Source organism: Erythrolamprus reginae, chromosome 3 (genome assembly GCF_031021105.1).
Source record: "Erythrolamprus reginae isolate rEryReg1 chromosome 3, rEryReg1.hap1, whole genome shotgun sequence".
Classification (NCBI taxonomy): domain Eukaryota; kingdom Metazoa; phylum Chordata; class Lepidosauria; order Squamata; family Dipsadidae; genus Erythrolamprus; species Erythrolamprus reginae.
In genome coordinates this window covers 242,612,405-242,632,131 of record NC_091952.1, presented here as the reverse complement: position 1 = coordinate 242,632,131, position 19,727 = coordinate 242,612,405, and the positions used below count along the sequence as shown (strand labels likewise).

The 19,727-nt window shown below is 43.6% G+C and overlaps 1 protein-coding gene across 1 annotated transcript in view; it reads right to left on the bottom strand.

Annotated features, from left to right (window-relative positions):
• Positions 1-2,519: 2,519 nt before the first annotated feature.
• Positions 2,520-19,727, bottom strand: part of SQLE (squalene epoxidase) — a 33,570-nt gene continuing 16,362 nt past the window's right edge. Inside the window, exons 5-12 of the mRNA XM_070748289.1 lie at positions 19,127-19,223; positions 17,129-17,242; positions 14,861-15,032; positions 12,997-13,092; positions 9,956-10,098; positions 9,691-9,787; positions 6,773-6,860; positions 2,520-5,048 (exon numbers count right to left, since the gene is read on the bottom strand). Coding sequence (XP_070604390.1) covers positions 4,856-5,048; positions 6,773-6,860; positions 9,691-9,787; positions 9,956-10,098; positions 12,997-13,092; positions 14,861-15,032; positions 17,129-17,242; positions 19,127-19,223 — 1,000 coding nt within the window. The 3' untranslated portion in view covers positions 2,520-4,855. The remainder of the gene's footprint in view (positions 5,049-6,772; positions 6,861-9,690; positions 9,788-9,955; positions 10,099-12,996; positions 13,093-14,860; positions 15,033-17,128; positions 17,243-19,126; positions 19,224-19,727) is intronic.

The window sequence follows — 19,727 nt, the reverse complement described above, 5'->3', positions numbered from 1 at the left end:
GCTGAAACTGGGCGGTTTGAGTTTCCCATTCCTCCAAGTCACTTCGCCGCTGCTCTCCTGGCTAAACTGTGTGGCAGGAGACAGGCTTTGAGTTTTTGGCTGGGGGGGAGAAGTAGAACCTTCCTAACTCCCCCCCCCCCCCCACCAGCCAGAAGGAGCGGCAAAGTGACGTGGAGGAATGGAAAGCTGAAACTGGGCGGTTTGAGTTTCCCATTCCTCCAAGTCACTTCGCCGCTGCTCTCCTGGCTAAACTGTGTGGCAGGAGACAGGCTTTGAGTTTTTGGCTGGGGGGGAGAAGTAGAACCTTCCTAACTCCCCCCCCCCCCCACCAGCCAGAAGGAGCGGCAAAGTGACGTGGAGGAATGGAAAGCTGAAACTGGGCGGTTTGAGTTTCCCATTCCTCCAAGTCACTTCGCCGCTGCTCTCCTGGCTAAACTGTGTGGCAGGAGACAGGCTTTGAGTTTTTGGCTGGGGGGGAGAAGTAGAACCTTCCTAACTCCCCCCCCCCCCCACCAGCCAGAAGGAGCGGCGAAGTGACGTGGAGGAATGGAAAGCTGAAACTGGGCGGTTTGAGTTTCCCATTCCTCCAAGTCACTTTGCCGCTCCTCTCCTGGCTAAACCGGCGGCAGGAGACAGGGTTGGGGGGGGGTACTGGGAAGCCCCCCAGGCCGACTGCCACCTTTTCAAACAGCCGCGCCCTTCCCAGCTGAGTCTTGAAGCCAAGCGCCAAAGGCGAACTTCTGCGCTTGGCTTCAGGACTCAGCTGGGAAGCGGCACGGGTGTTTTAAAAGGTCTCCCCCGGCATGGGGGGCTTCCTAGCACCCCCCCAAACCCGGGTTGGGGGTTCGGGGGGGTGCTAGGAAGCCCCCCATGCCGGCGGGAAGACCCAGGGAAGGTTCCTTTGGCCGCCTAGCAGCTGATCTGCCCGGCGGTAATGCAAACTCCACCATCTACGCATGCGTGCAGATGGTGGTGTTACTTCCGGGTAGAAAACTCGCGATATAGCGTTTCGCGAAGCTCGAGATCGCGAAACTCGAGGGATCACTGTATACCATATTCCTGGTTGTTAGGTCTCATCCACAATTTGAGGTAGCCTTTTCCATACCCTTACACTGCTTCAATACATGAACAACATAGGAGGTCGAAATAATTCTTCCTCAATTTTGTTTGGCATGAGAAATTAATGAGCCGGGGTGGCGCAGCAGGTAGAGTGCTGTACTGCAGGCCACTGAAGCTGACTTGTAGATCTGAAGGTCAGCGGTTCAAATCTCATCACGGGCTCAAGGTTGACTCAACCTTCCATCCTTCCGAGGTGGGTAAAATGAGGACCCGGATTGTGGGGGCAATAGCCTAGCTCTGTTAAAAAGTGCTATTGCTAACATGTTGTAAGCCGCCCTGAGTCTAAGGAGAAGGGCGGCATAAAAATTGAATAAATAAACAAAATAAATAAATAAATAAATTTAGATAATGCTTATATTATTTAACTATTAAGATACAATAACAAATTTTTGAAAATCTCTCCAACTTCCTCTCTTTCCCATCTTATATTATACAAGATTTCCAGACATCTAAGTTGCAACCAGCTGTCAGGATTGCAAATAACATCCAAAATTAAATCAGAGTCCAAGGCCAAGTTCAGTGGTACCTCTACTTATAAACTTAATTTGTTCCATGACCAGGTTCTTAAGTAGAAAAGTTTGTAAGAAGCAATTTTTCCCATAGAAATCAATGTAAAAGCAAATAATGCATGTAATTGGGGAAACCACAGGGAGGGTGGAGGCCCTGTTTCCTCCCAGGAGATTCCTAGAGAGGCCCCACGAAGGCTCCTCCCTGCCTTTTCTGGCCCTGTTTCCTCCCAGGAGATTCCTAGAGAGGCCCCACGGAGGCTTCTCCCCACCTTTTCCGGCCTTGTTTCCTCCCAGGAGATTCCTAGAGAAGCCCCAGGGAGGCTTCTCTCTGCCTTTTGCAGTTACAATTTTGGAGAGTGGGGTTTGTAAATGGAAAATGGTTCTTGACAAGAGGCAAAAAAATCTTGAACACCCGGTTCTTATGTAGAAAAGTTTGTAAGTAGAGGTGTTTGTAGGTAGAGGAACCACTGTATGCCTCAAAGTCCAAACTTATTAAGAGAGCCATGTTGGTATGTCTGTGTAAATCCTGAACCTGAAGTCCTCCGGGTTTCAATACCCAGTTGAAAGTTCAAGTCCTTGCCCCCACAAGCACAAATCCATCACATTATCCGATCTTCAGCGGCTATGCTAGCAGGGTCCACCCAGCTCCTTCCGTCCAGGTGGAGAGGTGCAGAGACAAAGGATGACCTTGGCTTTCTAGAAAGAATTCTATGGCTCCATACTAACAGCCTCATACCATACCCCCTCCCATTTTCCCACAGTACAAAATGCATAGTAGAATAGCCTAGTGTGGCAGGCCAGAGACCACAAAGAGAATGGCTTCGTCTTGACACCAGCAGATATCAATCTTAACAGAATGCGAGAAGGTAAATCAAGAGTTGCACAAAAATGATCAGAAAAGCAAGAATTTATTGTAAGTTCTGGGCTATAACAATAACAACAAGAATATAGATGTTCGCCCCTCTCCCCAAAGGTCCTGTTAAAAGTTGCACACTTTAATGCAACAGCAAAAATATACATTAAAACCTTGGGATGACAACCTGTAGTGCTACTGGTTTATTTTTATTCTAATTGAATCAATTTTTGTCTACCCATTCAAAATGTCCCCCCGCACACACCAAAAAAAAAGTTTTTGGACCTGTTAGGAGACTCTTCTCCTTCCTCCTATATTTGAGTGGAAAAGAAAATGGAGAAGATCCCTAGAATATGTACCAGAGCCTGAAACAAAAACACAGCATATTCATGGAATATATGTTTACATGTTACTTGACAGAAAAGCTCAATGCCAGAAAATATCCATGAAGAAATATACATGTAAGAGCGACAGATGATTTTTTAAAAATTGATTGAGCTGGCCTGCTTAGTTTCGTTTATTTTATCAACCTAACAAGGCAGAGCTGTTTATACTGCCATTTTCCGCTATCTCTATTAGAGTAGCTGAAAAGGGTTATTGTAGGTATGGTAAAGGACGGCGCATTGGTAGCAATGGCTGGGTGCGCAGCTTCAAGTCTCTTGCGTGCACACGCATCCCAGCTGGTTTTTGCTTCTGCGCGTGCGCGGAAAGCAAAATCTTGCAAGGGGATACGCACATGCGTGAGATTTCGGTGGGTTTTTGCTTCTGCACAGGCGTGGAAGGAAAAAAATAACCAAAATCTCACACGCACGAGATTTTGCTTCCTGAGCATGCGCAGAAGCAAAACACACTGGGACACGCATGTGTACACAAGAGACCTGAAGCTGCACGCCCAGCGTACCAATAGCTGCGGTCATGGGAATCCGTCTCTGGTTGTTGTATCTTTTAGAAATTTTATTTGTACAAGGTAACACAGTGTTTTATGTAGGTGAACACAATCGCACAACCCTATTTATCTCAGTATATACCCAATAGCTAAATCTTTCTGTCCATCATGATGCTTGATTCTCTTTCCAGAAACCTAACAGAATGGAGACCGTGCCATACACAGATATCACTGCTCTGTGTATGCACTAATTCCTGCACTAATTCCTCTGCCATCTACCTCGGCTTGAGATGTTGCGATTCCAAGTTCCCTCCGCCCCAGCCATCACGTACTTATGGAACCTCTAGTACAACACCTTGGGGACCATAGGTTCCCTAGTTCTAATCTAATCTCTCAAAACAAGACCGTTCTAATGAAGCCGGCAATACGAAGGCAGCTAGAATTATTTGCAGTCGTTACATAAATCTCAGTATTGGCTTACTTCTCCCTGGAAGTAGTAAACCCTGGGCTGTGTCATTTCAGGCTTCAGTGAAAGCTCAGCAAGAATTTATTTATTTATTTGATTTTTATGCCGCCCTTCTCCTTAGACTCAGGGCGGCTTACAACATGTTAGCAATAGCACTTTTTTAACAGAGCCAGCATATTGCCCCCACAATCCGGGTCCTCATTCCTCCAATTCCTCCATCAATAAATAAAATCCTCTATTTTTTGTAAAAAAATAAAACAATAAACAGATTAAGGAGAACTCTGTTTCTGATTTCTCTCTGCAAAGTTAATTTGGAAGGTCATTTAAATAAGCCACTTTTTACCAGTGGCCTAACAACAGTACGATGTAGCCCATACTTGGTTTACATAACAGAAGCCTAATCATCTAGTTTTGATTTGTCCCCTCCTGGCAGGATAACTATAATTGCCATTGTTGGCAAGTCCCTATTAAGGGGCTGAACAAACTCCCATTTCACACACACATACACACACACACAAAAAGAAAGAATTAGAAAAGCATCTAGTCAGGGAGAAAAAATAAAGGCAATTCTGTAAGACTAGAAAAAAGAGTGAATAGAATCTGGGGGTTTTCTAAATTGTGATCTCTGGTCATACAGTCATAGTTCAGACCAATAGCTCTAGAAATGTCATTTATTTATTTTTAAATAGTCCTGGCTTCAAATATTGGGAGCAAGGAAAGAGAAGAACCTGGCCATCTGCCAACACCCCTTCCCCTAATATGCTAGACACTCTCAGAAATAACTGTTGTGACCGCCTTTTGCTCCTTTGTATTAGAATGGTGGGTGGGTGGGTGTTTTTTATACATGCCCTTGTTTGGCAAGATTACCCATGTGCTTATAAACCTGAAAGTGCCACTGCGGGATCTCAGGCTGACAGTTTTGTTGCTGCTGCTGTCTTTTCGACTTAAAGAGATGGAACATGTCCAGAAAGCTCGGAGAAATCCAAGCGGTTCCTCTTCCTGTCTCTTTGCCCTTTCTGTATTCAGTAGACGAGGTATTTCATTTCGGAATAGATAAGGGGGAATATGACAGAGCAAGCGCGGTACATCACCGCCAGGCTGCTGAAAATAGCCCGGGGTTTCGTGATCCAAGATTCGGATTTGAAACAAAAGTAAACGGCGTAGAGGGCAACGGCGAAGAAGTGGCCGATCAGGACGATGGGCTTCGGAGACAAGCTGTAAAGAAAGATTTGGTAGCAGGAATAAATTATGAGGAATGTGCACTATTTTTTGTGAGTACAATATTAGAAATTATGAAAAGAAAGGCCATCCATTAATATACCAGGATAATAGAAGAAAGAATACAGTGGTACCTCATCACACGAACTTAATTGGTTCCAGGAGGAGGTTCGTAAGGTGAAAAGTTCGTAAGATGAAACAATGTTTCCCATAGGAATCAATGTAAAAGCAAATAATGCGTGCAAATCCTTCAGGAAAATCCCAAACTTTAGAAGGGAGGCGAACAGAGGGCAGGGAGGAGCAGCTAAAGGGGGCGGGTGGAAGAAGCAAGGCTAGGCTAAAGGGTGAGTGGGAAGGAAGAAAGGCAAGGGGGCCGCCCCTCCCTTTTCTTTCTTCAAAAGACACCGTTTCAGGGCCTTTGCAAGCATGCAAAATCTTTACTCCTCCAAGCTGCCCCTCCCTTTTCTTCCTTAAAAAGACACCCTTTCAGTGCCTTTGCAAGCACGTTGTTCTCTGCAAAATCTTTCCTCCAAGCTGCCCCTCCCTTTTCTTTCTTCAAAGAAGGGGGGGGGAAGAAACCCCTTCATCCCAGCAGCAGGTGCTTGGGTTCGTAAGGTGAAAATAGTTCGGAGGAAGAGGCAAAAAAATCTTAAACACCGGGTTCGTATCTTGAAAAGTTCATTAGAAGAGGCGTTCGTAAGACGAGGTACCACTGTATTGCTTTTTCTTCCCCTTGAAACTTTTCCTTAGAACGCTGACAACCCAAATCCCTTTTTACAATATGTCAGTTCCAGAGATGGGTTAATTGTGCGCAGCTCTGAGGCTCTGGAGCAACAGTGCGGGATCGAGCGCTATTTTGCTTTCCCTACCCGTGCAGGTAGGAAAATCTTGCATAGTGACGCACGTGCAGGTGCGTTTTGGCGAGGTTAAGCAATGGCCCCTGCAATCATGTGACCACAAATTTGGGTACTTGGCAACTGGCATGTATTTATGACAGTGGCAGTGTCCCACATAGCCATGTGACCCCCATTTGCGGACTTTCTATGCCAACTCGGGGAGGGCCTTCTCTGTGGCAGCCCCATCACTCTGGAACCAACTACCCCTGGGGATCCGCATCACCCCCACCCTCCTGGCCTTCTAGAAAGCCTTAAAAACATGGTTTTGCCAGCAGGCCTGTGGCCATTAAGCTAAAGCACTCTGCTCCAGCCCAGAATTGATTATTGTTGTTATTGATTTTTTTAATTGGGATTTTAATTGCTCTATATTTTTTTATCATTGTACTATAAATTGGCGGCATACAAATTCAATAAAACTTAAACTTTCCCAAGGGGCTTTTCACAAACAAAACCAGTGGGGGAAGTCCTCATTTTACCCACCTCGGAAGGATGGAATTTATATAAAATGAGGCATGATTCACTTAACAACTTAACTTAGCGACAGAAGTTCCAGTTCCAGTTGGAGGTATAGGTTGAGAACTACCGTATTTCTATTCTCACAGAGCCAATTCAGCTATTTACAGCTTAAGTAATTATTAAATAAAATACAATATATGGCTTGATTTAATTGTCTAGCCAGAAAAACTTCTGATTGTTATTACCTCCCGTGTGTCTCTTTCTAAAGACTCTTTTAAGGTAAGTCATGGTTAGGCTACCTACAACTGCTGTCAATAACAACTTGAAAAAGACTCCGGGCAGGATGGGGGGGACATTAACCCAACTTACATGGAAAGTAATCCAACTGGACCAGATACACATTTGCCCCCAAGCTTGAAATAGAGAAAGCAGGCTCTTCTTAACTTCTGCAAAGAATCTGTTAAATGGATAAAACATGACAGAAATGTCAGGCAAAATTAGAAAACGAAAATTTACAGCATGCTAGCACAATAAAGCCGCAACCCTTTAATACAGTTCCTCGTGTTGCGGTGACCCCCAACCATAAGTCTAGCGCCAACTCTCCCAACAGAGTTTTAAGCTGAATGGCAGGAAGATTATAGGGACACCCCCACTGAAAACGCCTGATTGGTCGGATTGTAAAAATATGTTCCAAGGCGCCAGAATAGAAGTTTTAGTTCCTAACACCATGGGAAATTTGTCTTTTCCCCATGGCCTTAGGCAACCCCTGTGAAATGGTCATTCGACCCCCAAAGGGGTCCCGACCCCCAAGATTGAGAACCACTGGGCTAAATAAACATTCCCTTTGAAATCTTACCCCACATAGTTAACGAAAAACCTTTACCAGGTGTTTTTCCCCAAGAGTGCAGTTGTTAACATAGATTGCTATGTCATAGTGAGGTACCATATATAGCAGCGATGGCGAAACTTTTTTTGTTCAAGTGCCAAAAGGGTGTGCACCCATAATGTAATGCCCTCCCCTCATACATCTATGCACAACCTTCCACATGCTCCCCCCCGCGCGCATGCGCATAGGCCTCACCGGAGCCTCCAGACTTCTGGTAAGAGTTGCGTTGGGTTCAAAGAGAGGCATCCATGTTTTGATCCCTAGGCTTAGTGCCTACCCTGTTTCCCCGAAAATAAGACGTACCCCGAAAGTAAGGCATGTCAGAGGTTTTGCAGAATTTGCTAATATAAGGCACCCCCCGAAAATAAGGCGTTGTCAAGTTTACATACGGTACGGTGGAAAAACATACGGTACCATTCAAAGCTGTTCATAGCGGTACCGTAATAATGTGGTGTCCCCTGCTGGCCCCTTCCATCGCTTTGTACCGTCCAGTACAGCAGACACAGTCTGCTGCTGTCTCAACGCCATTACACTCTCCACTAGAGTGCGTAGACTGTAGTTCCTCTGGTGGCCAGAAGCTACAATAGTGGGAGTATACTGTTGTACCACATAAGTGCCGTCGTTTGTGTGTGTGGGTGCCATACTGACAGGTACTGTACCATAATCAGTGTACCGTATGGTACACTTTCTTTGGGGGTGTCAGCTTTTCTGCCTGTGAATTTGTCTTACTTGAGAAATATAAGGCACCCCCGAAAATAAGACATAGCACAATTTTTGGAGCAAAAGTTAATATAAGACAGTGTCTTATTTTTGGGGAAACACGGTAGTATTGTGGCCGGAAATGGGGCAAGACAAGTAATCAACCAGAAAATAAGAGTCACCAAATTTATATATATATATAGGTAGCCCTTGATTTACAGCAGTTCATTTAGTGACTGTTCAAAGTTACAACAGCACTGAAAAAAAAGTAACTTATGATCTTTTTTCACAATTACAACCCTTGCAGCCTTCCCCAGGGTCATGTGACCAGAATTCAGACGCTTGGCAGCTAATTCATCTTTATGACCGTTATGTTAACTTTTTGCGTCCTTCTGACAAGCAAAATCAATCGGGGAAACCCGATTCACTTAACAACTGAGTAACTTGTCAGCTACAGTGATTCACTTAACGAGAGGCAAGAAATGTCATAAAATGGGGCAAAACTCAATTAACAATTGTCTCAACATAAATGTTTGGTTCGGCACACACACATATATACACACACAGAGAGGGAGAGATTTCTTACAACATAAAAATGAGTAAGTGTACTGGAAGTGAATAATTATTTGATTAACTGTAAAGAGGACTGGGTATGGAGGAAGGAACCTGAGAGAAAAAATGCCAATATTTCAAAAGATGTCATTCATCAGATGATAATTAGACAGGAACAGCCTGATGTGCAGGAAGGCAGTTAACTTAAACTATTAAGAGCAGCATTTTTTAACCTTGACAACTTGAAAACAGTCAAGAATGAAGGAGACAGCAGGGAGAGAAGCAAGGATCAGGGGTGAAATCCAGCAAGATCTGACAGGTTCTGGATAACCAGGAGTGGAAATTTTGAGTACGGTAGTTCATACAACTAGCAAATATCACCTCTGGCCATAGTTCCCTCTAAGCTGAGCAGTGAGCAATCGCTCACTTAAAAATCATCATCATCAGAGTTTTCCAAACCTGCCCAGAAGCCGAGAGGGAAAGAGTGAGAGGGAAGGAGAGAGAGAGGAAGAGAGGAAGAGAGAGAAACAGATAGAAAAAAGAGAGGAAGGAAGAGAGAAAGAAAATCAAAATCTAGTTTGAAACTAGCTCAACTATTTAAGTGGCATTTTGATATTGATAGAGTTGCCCTATTATGAGCTCACTGTTATAGACACACAGTACAGTATTTTATTTTGAAATTCTCTGAGGCAAAACAGGGTGGGTTTTTAATTTGTTTGTTTGTTTGTTTATTTACTATTTCTGTGCCGCCCAGTCCTGAAGGGACTGCCTCTCAGACACTATACTTTTCTGCCCACCCCCCAAAAAAATTAGAGGGAACACTGCCTCTGGCTGGTGGGAATGGAGATTTTGCAGTATCCTTCCTCTGCCACGCCCACCAAGCCACGTCCACCAGAACCGGTAGTAAAAAAAAATTGGATTTCATCACTGGCAAGGATGCAGCCACAAATTATGCTAAATCAGGGGTAGGGAACATTGGTCTTCTATGACATGTGGACTTCAACTCCCAGAATTCCTGAGCATGATTGGCTCAGGAATTCTGGGAGTTGAAGTCCACAAGTCATAGAAGAGCCAACGTTCCCTACCCCGTGCTAAAGGGAAGGAGAAGAACGAGGCTTGAGATAAAATGCATTTCTGAACAAAGACGTACCATCTGTTGCAGCGAATAATTCATAAAGCGCCTGAGCAAGAACGTTCACAACAAAAGAATGAGACTTCTTCCTTGTCCAATAGAAGGTCTTTTTGGCCTGCAAAAGATAAATTTCCAGCAGATTGGTCTGCTTGGTCTTCAGACAGATGAAAGGGGTGGGGGGGATATTTCAAATATAAAATAGAGTGCATACTTGAAGTTATATAAAAGAAACGTAGAGACCATCAATTTCTTTATGAAAGAAAAAAAATATGGGTTATCTTACTTGTAGTAGAGCAGAGTCTTCATACAAGTCTGGAATGGTCTGTAGCAAACATCTCCAGATCTTGATGTCATTCAGAGCAACACTCATTCCTCCGCCTGTCAGAGGATGCCTCATATTGTAAGCATCTCCTAGGAGGAGAACTCCTAAAAGGGAAAGAGTCCTAACATTAAAACTAGCACAGATGCACTTTTTGAGATGTAATTCATGTTAGGACTACCAGAAATATAAACTATAATGTATGTGTTGTCTAATCCAAATGATGAATTGCAATTACAATGTATGGATTATGGATTAATGAAAGCAATGCAATGTTTGTTTAAGTGATAAGATAACATGGCTATGAGCAACATCAGAAAATGATGGATTACTTATATGTGACTGCATTGGAATATTAGAAGAGGTGTCAGGACTAGGACTAGCCTGATGTAATATTTCAATTGCAGAAAGAAAGAAATATTGTAATTACCATAGTGAATGTAACACTGAAAGTATGTTTAGTCACCGCGAGTCTACATAATGAGCTATAACCTGATTGGTTGACTAATGTATATAACATGATACACCTTTGCATGGCTTGAAGATATTATGGCTTGAAGGTTAGTTTGGCTTAAAGTAGTTATTGTGTGGCTTGTGATTATAGTGTCTAGATTCATCTAGTGAGATAGCGCAAATATATAGAATAGGTTTGCTAAAAAGAAGTAAATATTTTCTTAAAGATCTTTCTGCTATGTTTGTCTTCAATAATCTGCAAAGACTTTAGTTCCTGGTATCTTGGTCGGTGGCTGGCCTATTTAGGTTGGGCAGCTTCTGAACAATGCAACTCTAGCAATTCAAAATTTTGAAAGGCTTCTTAAAAGCCTTCCGTGCAAACTGTCAAAGTGACTGGCTGGTAAAACCACAAGCAAGCCTCAGTGAGGCTGCTATAAAGAGCAGCCTGTGGGTTTGGCCATTGTGGAGGATTATCTGATCCTTGTGTTTTGTGCCTACTTTGCTGACTTTGACCTTTGTGTTCTGATTTTTCCCCGCTTTGAAACTAAACCAGAGCAAAGTGTGTTTCAATTTATGAAAGAAGGACTGTGAATTGCCTCACAGCTGCAAGCTAAGTATCACAGAACTGATAAGGGACTTGTACAAATTACCAGTTTGTTTGGAGACGAGTGCTCTTGGCTATACCAAAAGAGGGCTTAGTTTAAGTGAATTTTCATTATAAAGAACATTGTTTTGAATTTTCAAACGTGTGTGTGTCTGAAATTTGTACCTGTGAATTTTCGGGAGGATTCTACCAGAGAGCCCGACAGAACAGTAAATAGGTACCACTTCGGTGGGAAGGTAACAGCACTCCATGATGTCATGCTGGCCACATGACCATGGAAATGTCTTCCTCAATGGCCTTAAAACAGAAATGAACATCGCCCACTAGTCGGTAATGCATTGCCTTGGCATCCTTTAGTCTCAAAAGGCCATGGTATCATGCTCAGAATTCCCCAGAGCATGAAGCCTGAGTAGGGAATGGCTAGCGGAGTAAAATACGCAGAGACTCCTTTACCTTTACCATATCTAAAGATGTCATTATGCGAATGAGATGAATTGGTACAAATGATGTGCTATTAAATTATAGTTGAACTAAGCATAATTACCCTCCTGCAGAGTTGACTTTCTCTCTGATGCAAAGTCAATTATGAGTTAAATAATATTCCCACTCCAGGAATCCATATTACAAACATCTTTAGTCAACCAGAGTCAACTTGTATTTTATTAATAAGTGTATTCTGATGTTTACTGTGATATATAACAGAGGGGATGCCAACTTAATTCTAAGGAGAAAGGCTAAGGGTGATTTAGCAATGGTCAAAAAGATTGTCTGAAGTGCAAAATAAAATATGGAAATAATTCTGTATGCTCCAGTTTCAGACTTTGTGATTCAAAAATATATGGTCAATTTATTTTAGATGGTCGTTATGACCCCCAATGGCTAAAAGGGCACCAGAAAAGAACATTTTGTTCTGCTTAAAGAAATAAAAAATATCTCATCCACACTCCCAAGTCATTTGCTAGATCTGAGGTATCCACCCTTGGCAACTTTAAGGACTTGTAGATTGGTTTCTGGACATAATTCAAAGTGTTGGGTATAACCTGTAAAGCCCTTCATGGCATCGGACCAGATTACTTGCGAAACCATCTCCTGCCGCATGAATCCCAGCGACCAATGAGGTCCCACAGAGTTGGCCTTCTCCAGGTCCCGTAAAATAGACAATGTCGCTTGGCGGGGCCTTCTCTGTGAGGGTTCTGGCTCTCTGAAATCAACTCCCATCAGAGATCTGCACTGACCACCCTCCTCTCCTTCTGCAAGTCTCAAGATTCATTTATGCCACCAGGCTTGAAGACATTAGATCCAGCCCCCTGGCCACCAAATGTAGTATACGGTTGTTGTGTGAATGGTAATGACTAATTTTAATATTGTTGGGGTTTTAGATTAGCTGTTTTAATATTAATTGGATTGTGATGTTATATTGTTTTTATGTTTTAAGCTGCCCCGAGTCTTTGGAGAGGGGTGGCATATAAATCCAAACAATCAATCAATTAATTTCCAGAACACCCAGCATGGTTGGCTGGGGAATTCTGGGAGTTGAAGTCCCCAAGTCTTCAAAGTTTATTTATTTATTTATTGGATTTGTATGCCGCCCCTCTCCGCAGACTTGGGGCGGCTAACAACAGTGATAAAAACAGAATGTAAAAATCCAATACTAAAACAGCTAAAAACCCTTGTTATAAAACCAATCATACATACAAACATACCATGCATAAATTGTAGAAGCCTAGGGGGAAAAAATGTCTTAGTTCCCCCATGCCTGATGGCAGAGGTGGGTTTTGAGGAGCTTACGAAAGGCAAGGAGGGTGGGGGCTGTTCTAATCTCTGGGAGGAGTTGGTTCCAGAGGGCCGGGGCCGCCACAGAGAAGGCTCTTCCCCTGGGCCCCGCCAAGACTGGACAGCTCTGTGTTAGACTGTGATGTTTTCTGCATTCTTTGCTTTGCTCACAAACCTGATTTATTGACAGGACAAGGCGGTAGGAAGCTCGCCGGCATGACTCTCAAACGTTCATTCTGCACTGCTATTAGGAAAGGCTCTTGAATGTGTTCTGTTAAGGAAAAAAAGAAATAAGCAAACATGGTTTGTGAGTTTTGAAACATTTGTCCTTGGGCCAAGAGCTTTGATAACCTGATAACCCAAGGTCAACTTCAGTTCTTCAACTTTAAGACAGTGTTTCTCCACTTAGAAAGTTTTAAGACATGCACACGTCTTAAACTTTGTAGTTTTACAGGCAGGGTCCCCAACCCCTGGGCTGCTGCCCACTACTGGCCCGTGGCCTATTCGAAATTGGGCTGCGTCGGTGGCTGGCCGGAGTGTGCACACGTAGCTCAAGTTGTGTGAGCGGTCGACCAGCCTGCCATTCGTATGACCTAGTTCCTCTCTTTCCCCCACAGCAGGACCTCCAAGCCACAAAAGTTGGGAACTGATGGTTTACGGTAGCCAAGATGGGGAAACACTACATTAAGGCAGCTGACTAAATTACTATTCAAGTCACTGGCATGCAAATAGTTCTCACCCTGTGACCATTCATTTAACAAACATGCAGCAGTGATTCTACATTACAACCAGGGCAACGGTTCCCCTTCACCGATGCTATCAGTGTGCTCCTGGTGACCGGCGCAGGTGCACGCACATGGGCAAGAGATTCAGCTTCTGCACATGTGGAGGAAGCCAAATCTCACATGAGGATGCACGCGAGAGAGAGATTTCGATGATTTTCAGCTTCACGGAAGTTAAAACCCACCCAAAATCGGTGAAATCTCGTGTGCAAGAGTGCCCTCGCATTTGATTTGGCTTCCTGCGCATGCGCAGAAATCAAATCTTGCAGGGATGTGCGTATGTTGGGCACGTGGAGCTATATGTGCAGCTCCATTTTCCCTACCGAGATGTCATATTGAGCCGTACCGGCTGCAACCCACTACTGCTTACAATGGCAATGAATGAAGTGACTTACAACTGGTCCTCCTGACTGTAGTAATGTCTCTAGGGACACATGATCACCATTTGCAACTTTCCCAGGGGGGCTAGAACATGCAACTCAATGGAAAAACTGGATCCATTTGATCCCTAGGCTTAGTGCCTACCCTGTTTCCCCGAAAATAAGACGTACCCCGAAAGTAAGGCATGTCAGAGGTTTTGCAGAATTTGCTAATATAAGGCACCCCCCGAAAATAAGATGTAGTCAAGTTTACATACAGTACGCTGGAAAAACACAGTACCATTCAAAGCTGTTCATAGCGGTACCGTAATAATGTGGCATCCCCTGCTGGTCCCTTCCATCGTTTTGTACCGTCCAGTACAGCAGACACAGTCTGCTTCTGTCTCACCGCCATTACAGTCTCCAATACAGTGCGTAGACTGTAGTTCCTCTGGTGGCCGGAAGCTGCAATAGCGGGAGTATACTGTTGTACCATATAAGTGCCGTCGTTTGTGTGTGTGGGTGCCATACTGACAGGTACCGTACCATAATCAGTGTACCGTATGGTACACTTTCTTTGGGGGTGTCAGCTTTTCTGCCTGTGAATTTGTCTTATTTGAGAAATATAAGGCACCCCCCAAAAATAAGACAGAACACAATTTTTGGAGCAAAAGTTAATATAAGACAGTGTCTTATTTTCGGGGAAACACGGTAGCATTGTGGCCGGAAATGGGGCAAGACAACTTCTCTTAATGTCCACAGCGATTTTCTTAACAACCAGAGCAAAAAAGGTTGTCGCTCAATTGTGCTGAGTGACAACGAACGTTCCTGTCTGCACTGCAGCCATAAGTCGAGGACTACCTGTGAAGATGTTACGTCTCCGTGCAGAGGTTCTTACCTGGTAGCTGTGGATAAATTTTTTCCACCATGTACTCCTTAAGATTCTTTGGTATTTCACCTCGAATGTCCACAAGAACTCGAGTTTCATTGGAAGAAATCTGGTAGATAAGCACTGGGCTTGGATTTCCTAAAACCAGCTCGGCGTAATTGGCTTTAAACTGAGGAGAATTCTTTAAAGACAAAGAAAGGGGAGAAAAAAAACATTATTTTTTTTAAAAAATTCCCAAGAACTTTCCTGCTCTGCCTTGATTGCCAGTCACCAGGAACTGCATGCACACCTTTATTTTTGCTACCGGTACACAGTGTGGCGCATATCGGGTAGCCATCAGGCTCTACCACAACCCTGCTGTACTGCAGGCCACTGAAGCTGACTGTAGATCTGAAGGTCAGCGGTTCAAATCTCATCACCGGCTCAAGGTTGACTCAGCCTTCCATCCTTCCAAGGTGTGTAAAATGAGGACCCAGATTGTGGGGGCAATACACTGGCTTTGTTAAAAAAAGTGCTATAGCTAACATGTTGTAAGCCGCCCTGAGTCTAAGGAGAAGGGCGGCATAAAAATTGAATGAATGAATGAATGAATGAATGAATGAATGAATGAATGAATGAATGAATGAATGAATGAACAAACAAACCCATTATCAGGTTGAAAACATTTAATTAAGCTGAGTGTTTTCTCCTCACTGTAATTTTTTTCCTCTCCAACTCATGCCTGAAGATGATTCTTTGCAAGCCAGGTTCAGAGAATTTGAGGCTTGAACTGCTTTAAAGCAGGGGTGTCAAACTTGATTTTATTGAGGGTCGCATCAGGGTTGTGTTTGACCTTGGGGAGAGGGGGACGTGGCTAACTTGACATCATTCTCGTTGAGGGCGCCTCTGATGGCCCGAGCACTCTGTCAGTGAAAACGGAGCTAGGGAGGGCCACATGAAGTCCTTCCCAGCTCCGTTTTCGCTGACAGAGGGCTGCAGGAGGCCATTGCAGCCGAAAACGGAGCTCTTCTTTGTGCTGACAAAGGCACCGCAGTCCGTTTCTTTGCTGTTTCCAGGGAGGCCCTACGGGCCAGATCTAAGCACCCTGCAGGCCCGACCTGGCCCTCGGGCCTTGAGTTTGACACCCCTGCTTTAAAGAAGATGCATATGCAAAAGGGCAACAACAGTAATTAATGTTGCTATTGGAAATTATTTGGATGGAGAGAAAAACATGTAAAATGCTATTCTATGGTATAGGTCAGTGATGGCAAACTTATGGCACCTATTATTATTATTTAAGTAGGTTAGGCTTAATGGTCTTCTTAAGATGCATCCATCTATTTTTCATTTTAAATGTGCTTTTCTTGTATTCATTTGAGAATAGTTTGGAGTTAACCAGAAGAAGCATTTTCAGTATCAGTTGGATTGGTTTTGTCAATGAAACTCGTAGAACAGTGATGACAAATCTATGGCATGGGTGCCACAGGTGGCACGTGGAGCCATATCTGCTGGCACGCGAGCCATTGCCCTAGCTCAGCTCCAACATGCACTTGTGTGCCGGCCAGCTATTTTTTGGCTCACACAGAGGCTCTGGGAGGGCATTTTTGGCTTCCAGAAGGCCTCTGGGGGGATGGAGGAGGGCATTTGAACCCTCCCCCAGCTCCAGGGAAGCCTTTGGAGCCTGGGGAGGCTGAAACACAAGTCTACTGGGCCCACCAGAAGTTGGGAAACAGGCTGTTTCCAGGCTCCAGAGGGCCGCCGGGGGTGGGGGAAGCTGTTTTCGCCCTTCCCATGGGTTGGGCACATGCGCATATGTGATATCATGCGCACACACTATTTTGGCACCTGAGGAAAGAAAGGTTCGCCATCACTGGTATAGGTAATCCTCGGTTTACAACCAGTTATTTAGTTACCCTTCAAAGTTACAACAGCATTGAAAAATGTGAATTGGGACTGTTTTTCATAGTTGTGACCTTCCCCCTGATCGCATGATCAAAATTGCTTGGCAAGTGGTTCATATTTTATGACAGTTGTCTTGTCCCAAGGTTACATGATCCCCTTTTAAAACCCTCTGACAAGCAATGGGGAAGCCAGATTCACTAAACAACTAGATTACTAACTTAGCAACTGCAGTGGTTCACTCAACAACTGTGTCAAGAAAGGTCATAAAATGGGGCAAAACTCACTTCACCAATCTCTCACTCAACAACAGAAATGTTGGATGCAGCTATGTCTGTAAATCGAGGACTGTAATTATAACCACAAGCATCCAAATTCATGTTTAATGGAACCACTTACCTTCAAAATGCATCCTACAAAATGAGAGGGGACTTTCACTTTGTTGGAGATAAGATTTTTTCTAAACTTGGAAAAAAGACCGTCAGCAACCACTGTTAGGGGTGCATGGAGTTCCTGCAATACAAAACAAAATAGGGACTAGATTATCAGCACTGATTTTAAGTTTGACAAACAAAAGCAAAATAGACAGGATGCAAGCCACGCTCCTTTTCAATATAAAAATTGAGTACCATTTGTTGGGGGTCAGGGGAAAGGGAGGGTTTTGCCTTCTCTTTCTGCTCAAGATCCCCATGGACAATTGGGGGGCCGCTGTATGACACAGAATGCTGGACTCGAAAGTGCTCTGGCCTGATTCAGCATGGCTCTTCTTATGTTCTTAAATGATAATGATCATCATGTTCTAACCTCGGCTTTCTTCTCTGAGCGGTGGCAAGGGGGACTTTTGCACAGGTTTGCCCGGTGCACCAGTTTGTGGCCCTATTTGGACAGGGAGTCTCTTCTCAGTCACTCATGCCCTCATCACTTTGCAGCTCGATTACTGTAATGCTCTCTACATGGGGCTACCTTTAAAGAATGTTCAGAGACTGTACTTAGTCCAAAATGCAGCCACACAAGCCGTTATGGGTCTACCGTGGTATACCCATATATCACCATCACTCTGTGAGCTGCATTGGCTATCGATTGGTCTCTGAACACAATTTAAAGTGTTGGTTATTACCTATAAAGCCTTACATGGCTTAGGACTAGATTACGTACAGAACCGTCTCCTGCCCCAGGTATCCCAGCAGCTGGTTAGATCCCACAGAGTCGGCCTTCTTCAGGTTCCATTAGCCAAGCAATGTTATTTGGGGGGGTCTGGGGGAAGGGCCTTCTCTGTGGCAGCTCCGGTCCTTTGGAATCAACTCCCCCTAGAGATTCATACTGTCCCTACCCTCCTGGCCTTTCGAAAGGGTTTAAAAACACACCTTTGCTGGCAGTCCTAAGGCCCTTGAGCACTGACATTCGGCTCCAGCTGTTAGTATGACTGTGGGTGAATGAATTTAGTTGAATGGTTTTAAACTGTCTGGAGTTTTAACTTGGTTATTTGTTTAAGTTTCTGAAAGCTTGTATTTTGTATGTTTCTACTTGTAAGCCGCCCTGAGTCCGCTGGAATTCTTCTCACCTGTGATTTTTTCACAAATCTTTATACTTTTTATCAACGTTGAGCATTGATACTCTGCTTCAGCTGATGGTATGATTGTGTTTGGAATGAATCAGGTTGAATGGTTTTTTAAATTGTTGGGTTTTAGTCTTGGCTTATACTTGGGTTTTTTCCAACTTTGTACTTTGTATTGGTTTTACTATACAAGCCGCCCCAAGTCCCTTGGAGAAGGGCGGCTTAGAAATCCAAGTAAGTAAGTAAATAAGTAAATGAATAAATAAAATTGCTCTCAGAGGGAGGAAGAGGAAATAGAAAGTGAAGGGAGAGGAGAAGCAGCAGAAGGAAGTAAAAGGGGGAGAGAAAGTACAGATGGAATTAAAGGGTAAATGAAGAAAGATAGAAGATAGATGAATGGGTGGAGGGAAGTAGGGAGAGGAGGAATAAGAAAGTAGGAAGAGGTGATTAAGGTAGAAGGGAGGAAGTGCAAGAGATAGACTGATGAATGGGAGCTGAAAATTGGTGCAAAATAAAATATTGGTTTATGACTGACTGAATCAAAATGTATGTATGTATGATATACTGTATCTTAAAGTATGTGTATGTTGATACATAAATGGAATTGTGGAGAAAAATAAAAAAATTGCAATAAATAAAATAAAAATCATGCTCAAATGGGATCTGCCTTCAAAACTGTCACTTTTGGGGTCACCCAAAAAGTTGTGGCCTGTCACCTTTGACATGTGTGTCATAGGTTCACCAGCACTGTAATAAGCTATCTGATTAAGAATTGCAACTCGTTTAAAACTGATCTAGTGTCCTAGAACAGTGGAATAACCAGAATTGCTGGAAAATCTCACCTTTGTCTCACCAGTTTCTTTATCTTTGTATACGATTCCAGCTACACACTCCTCTTCTTCAAGCAATTGTACCACTGTCCCCTCAATAAATTTTGCACTGGAAAAAAGCAGATTTTAAAATAATGAACACACAGTATACATTTTATTCTGTTGGAACTGAAATGGGCGCCTGTGCCTGTGCAAGTTGGAAAGTATTTCTTCTCGCTTTTCTTTTTAGTCTAGACCAGGGGTCGCCAAACCTGGCAACTTTAAGACATTTGGACTTCAACTCCCAGAATTCACCAGCCAGCGTAGCTTCCAATAGTGCACAAAGCGTACCATTCTTCTAGACAAGCAATCACCGACTGGTGGTCCATGGACCACCAGTGATCCACAAGAAAATTTTAGAGGTTGGCAGAAAAATTATTTGCTTTTTTTTTTTACATCAGAGGTCCTCAAACTACGGCCCCTGGGACAGATGCATACAATTAATAATAATAATAATAATAATAATAATAATAATAATAATAATAATAATAATTTATTAGTCTTGTATGCCGCCCCTCTCCGGAGATTCGGGGCGGTTCACAACAATAAAAACAATATAGGTACAAATCTAATA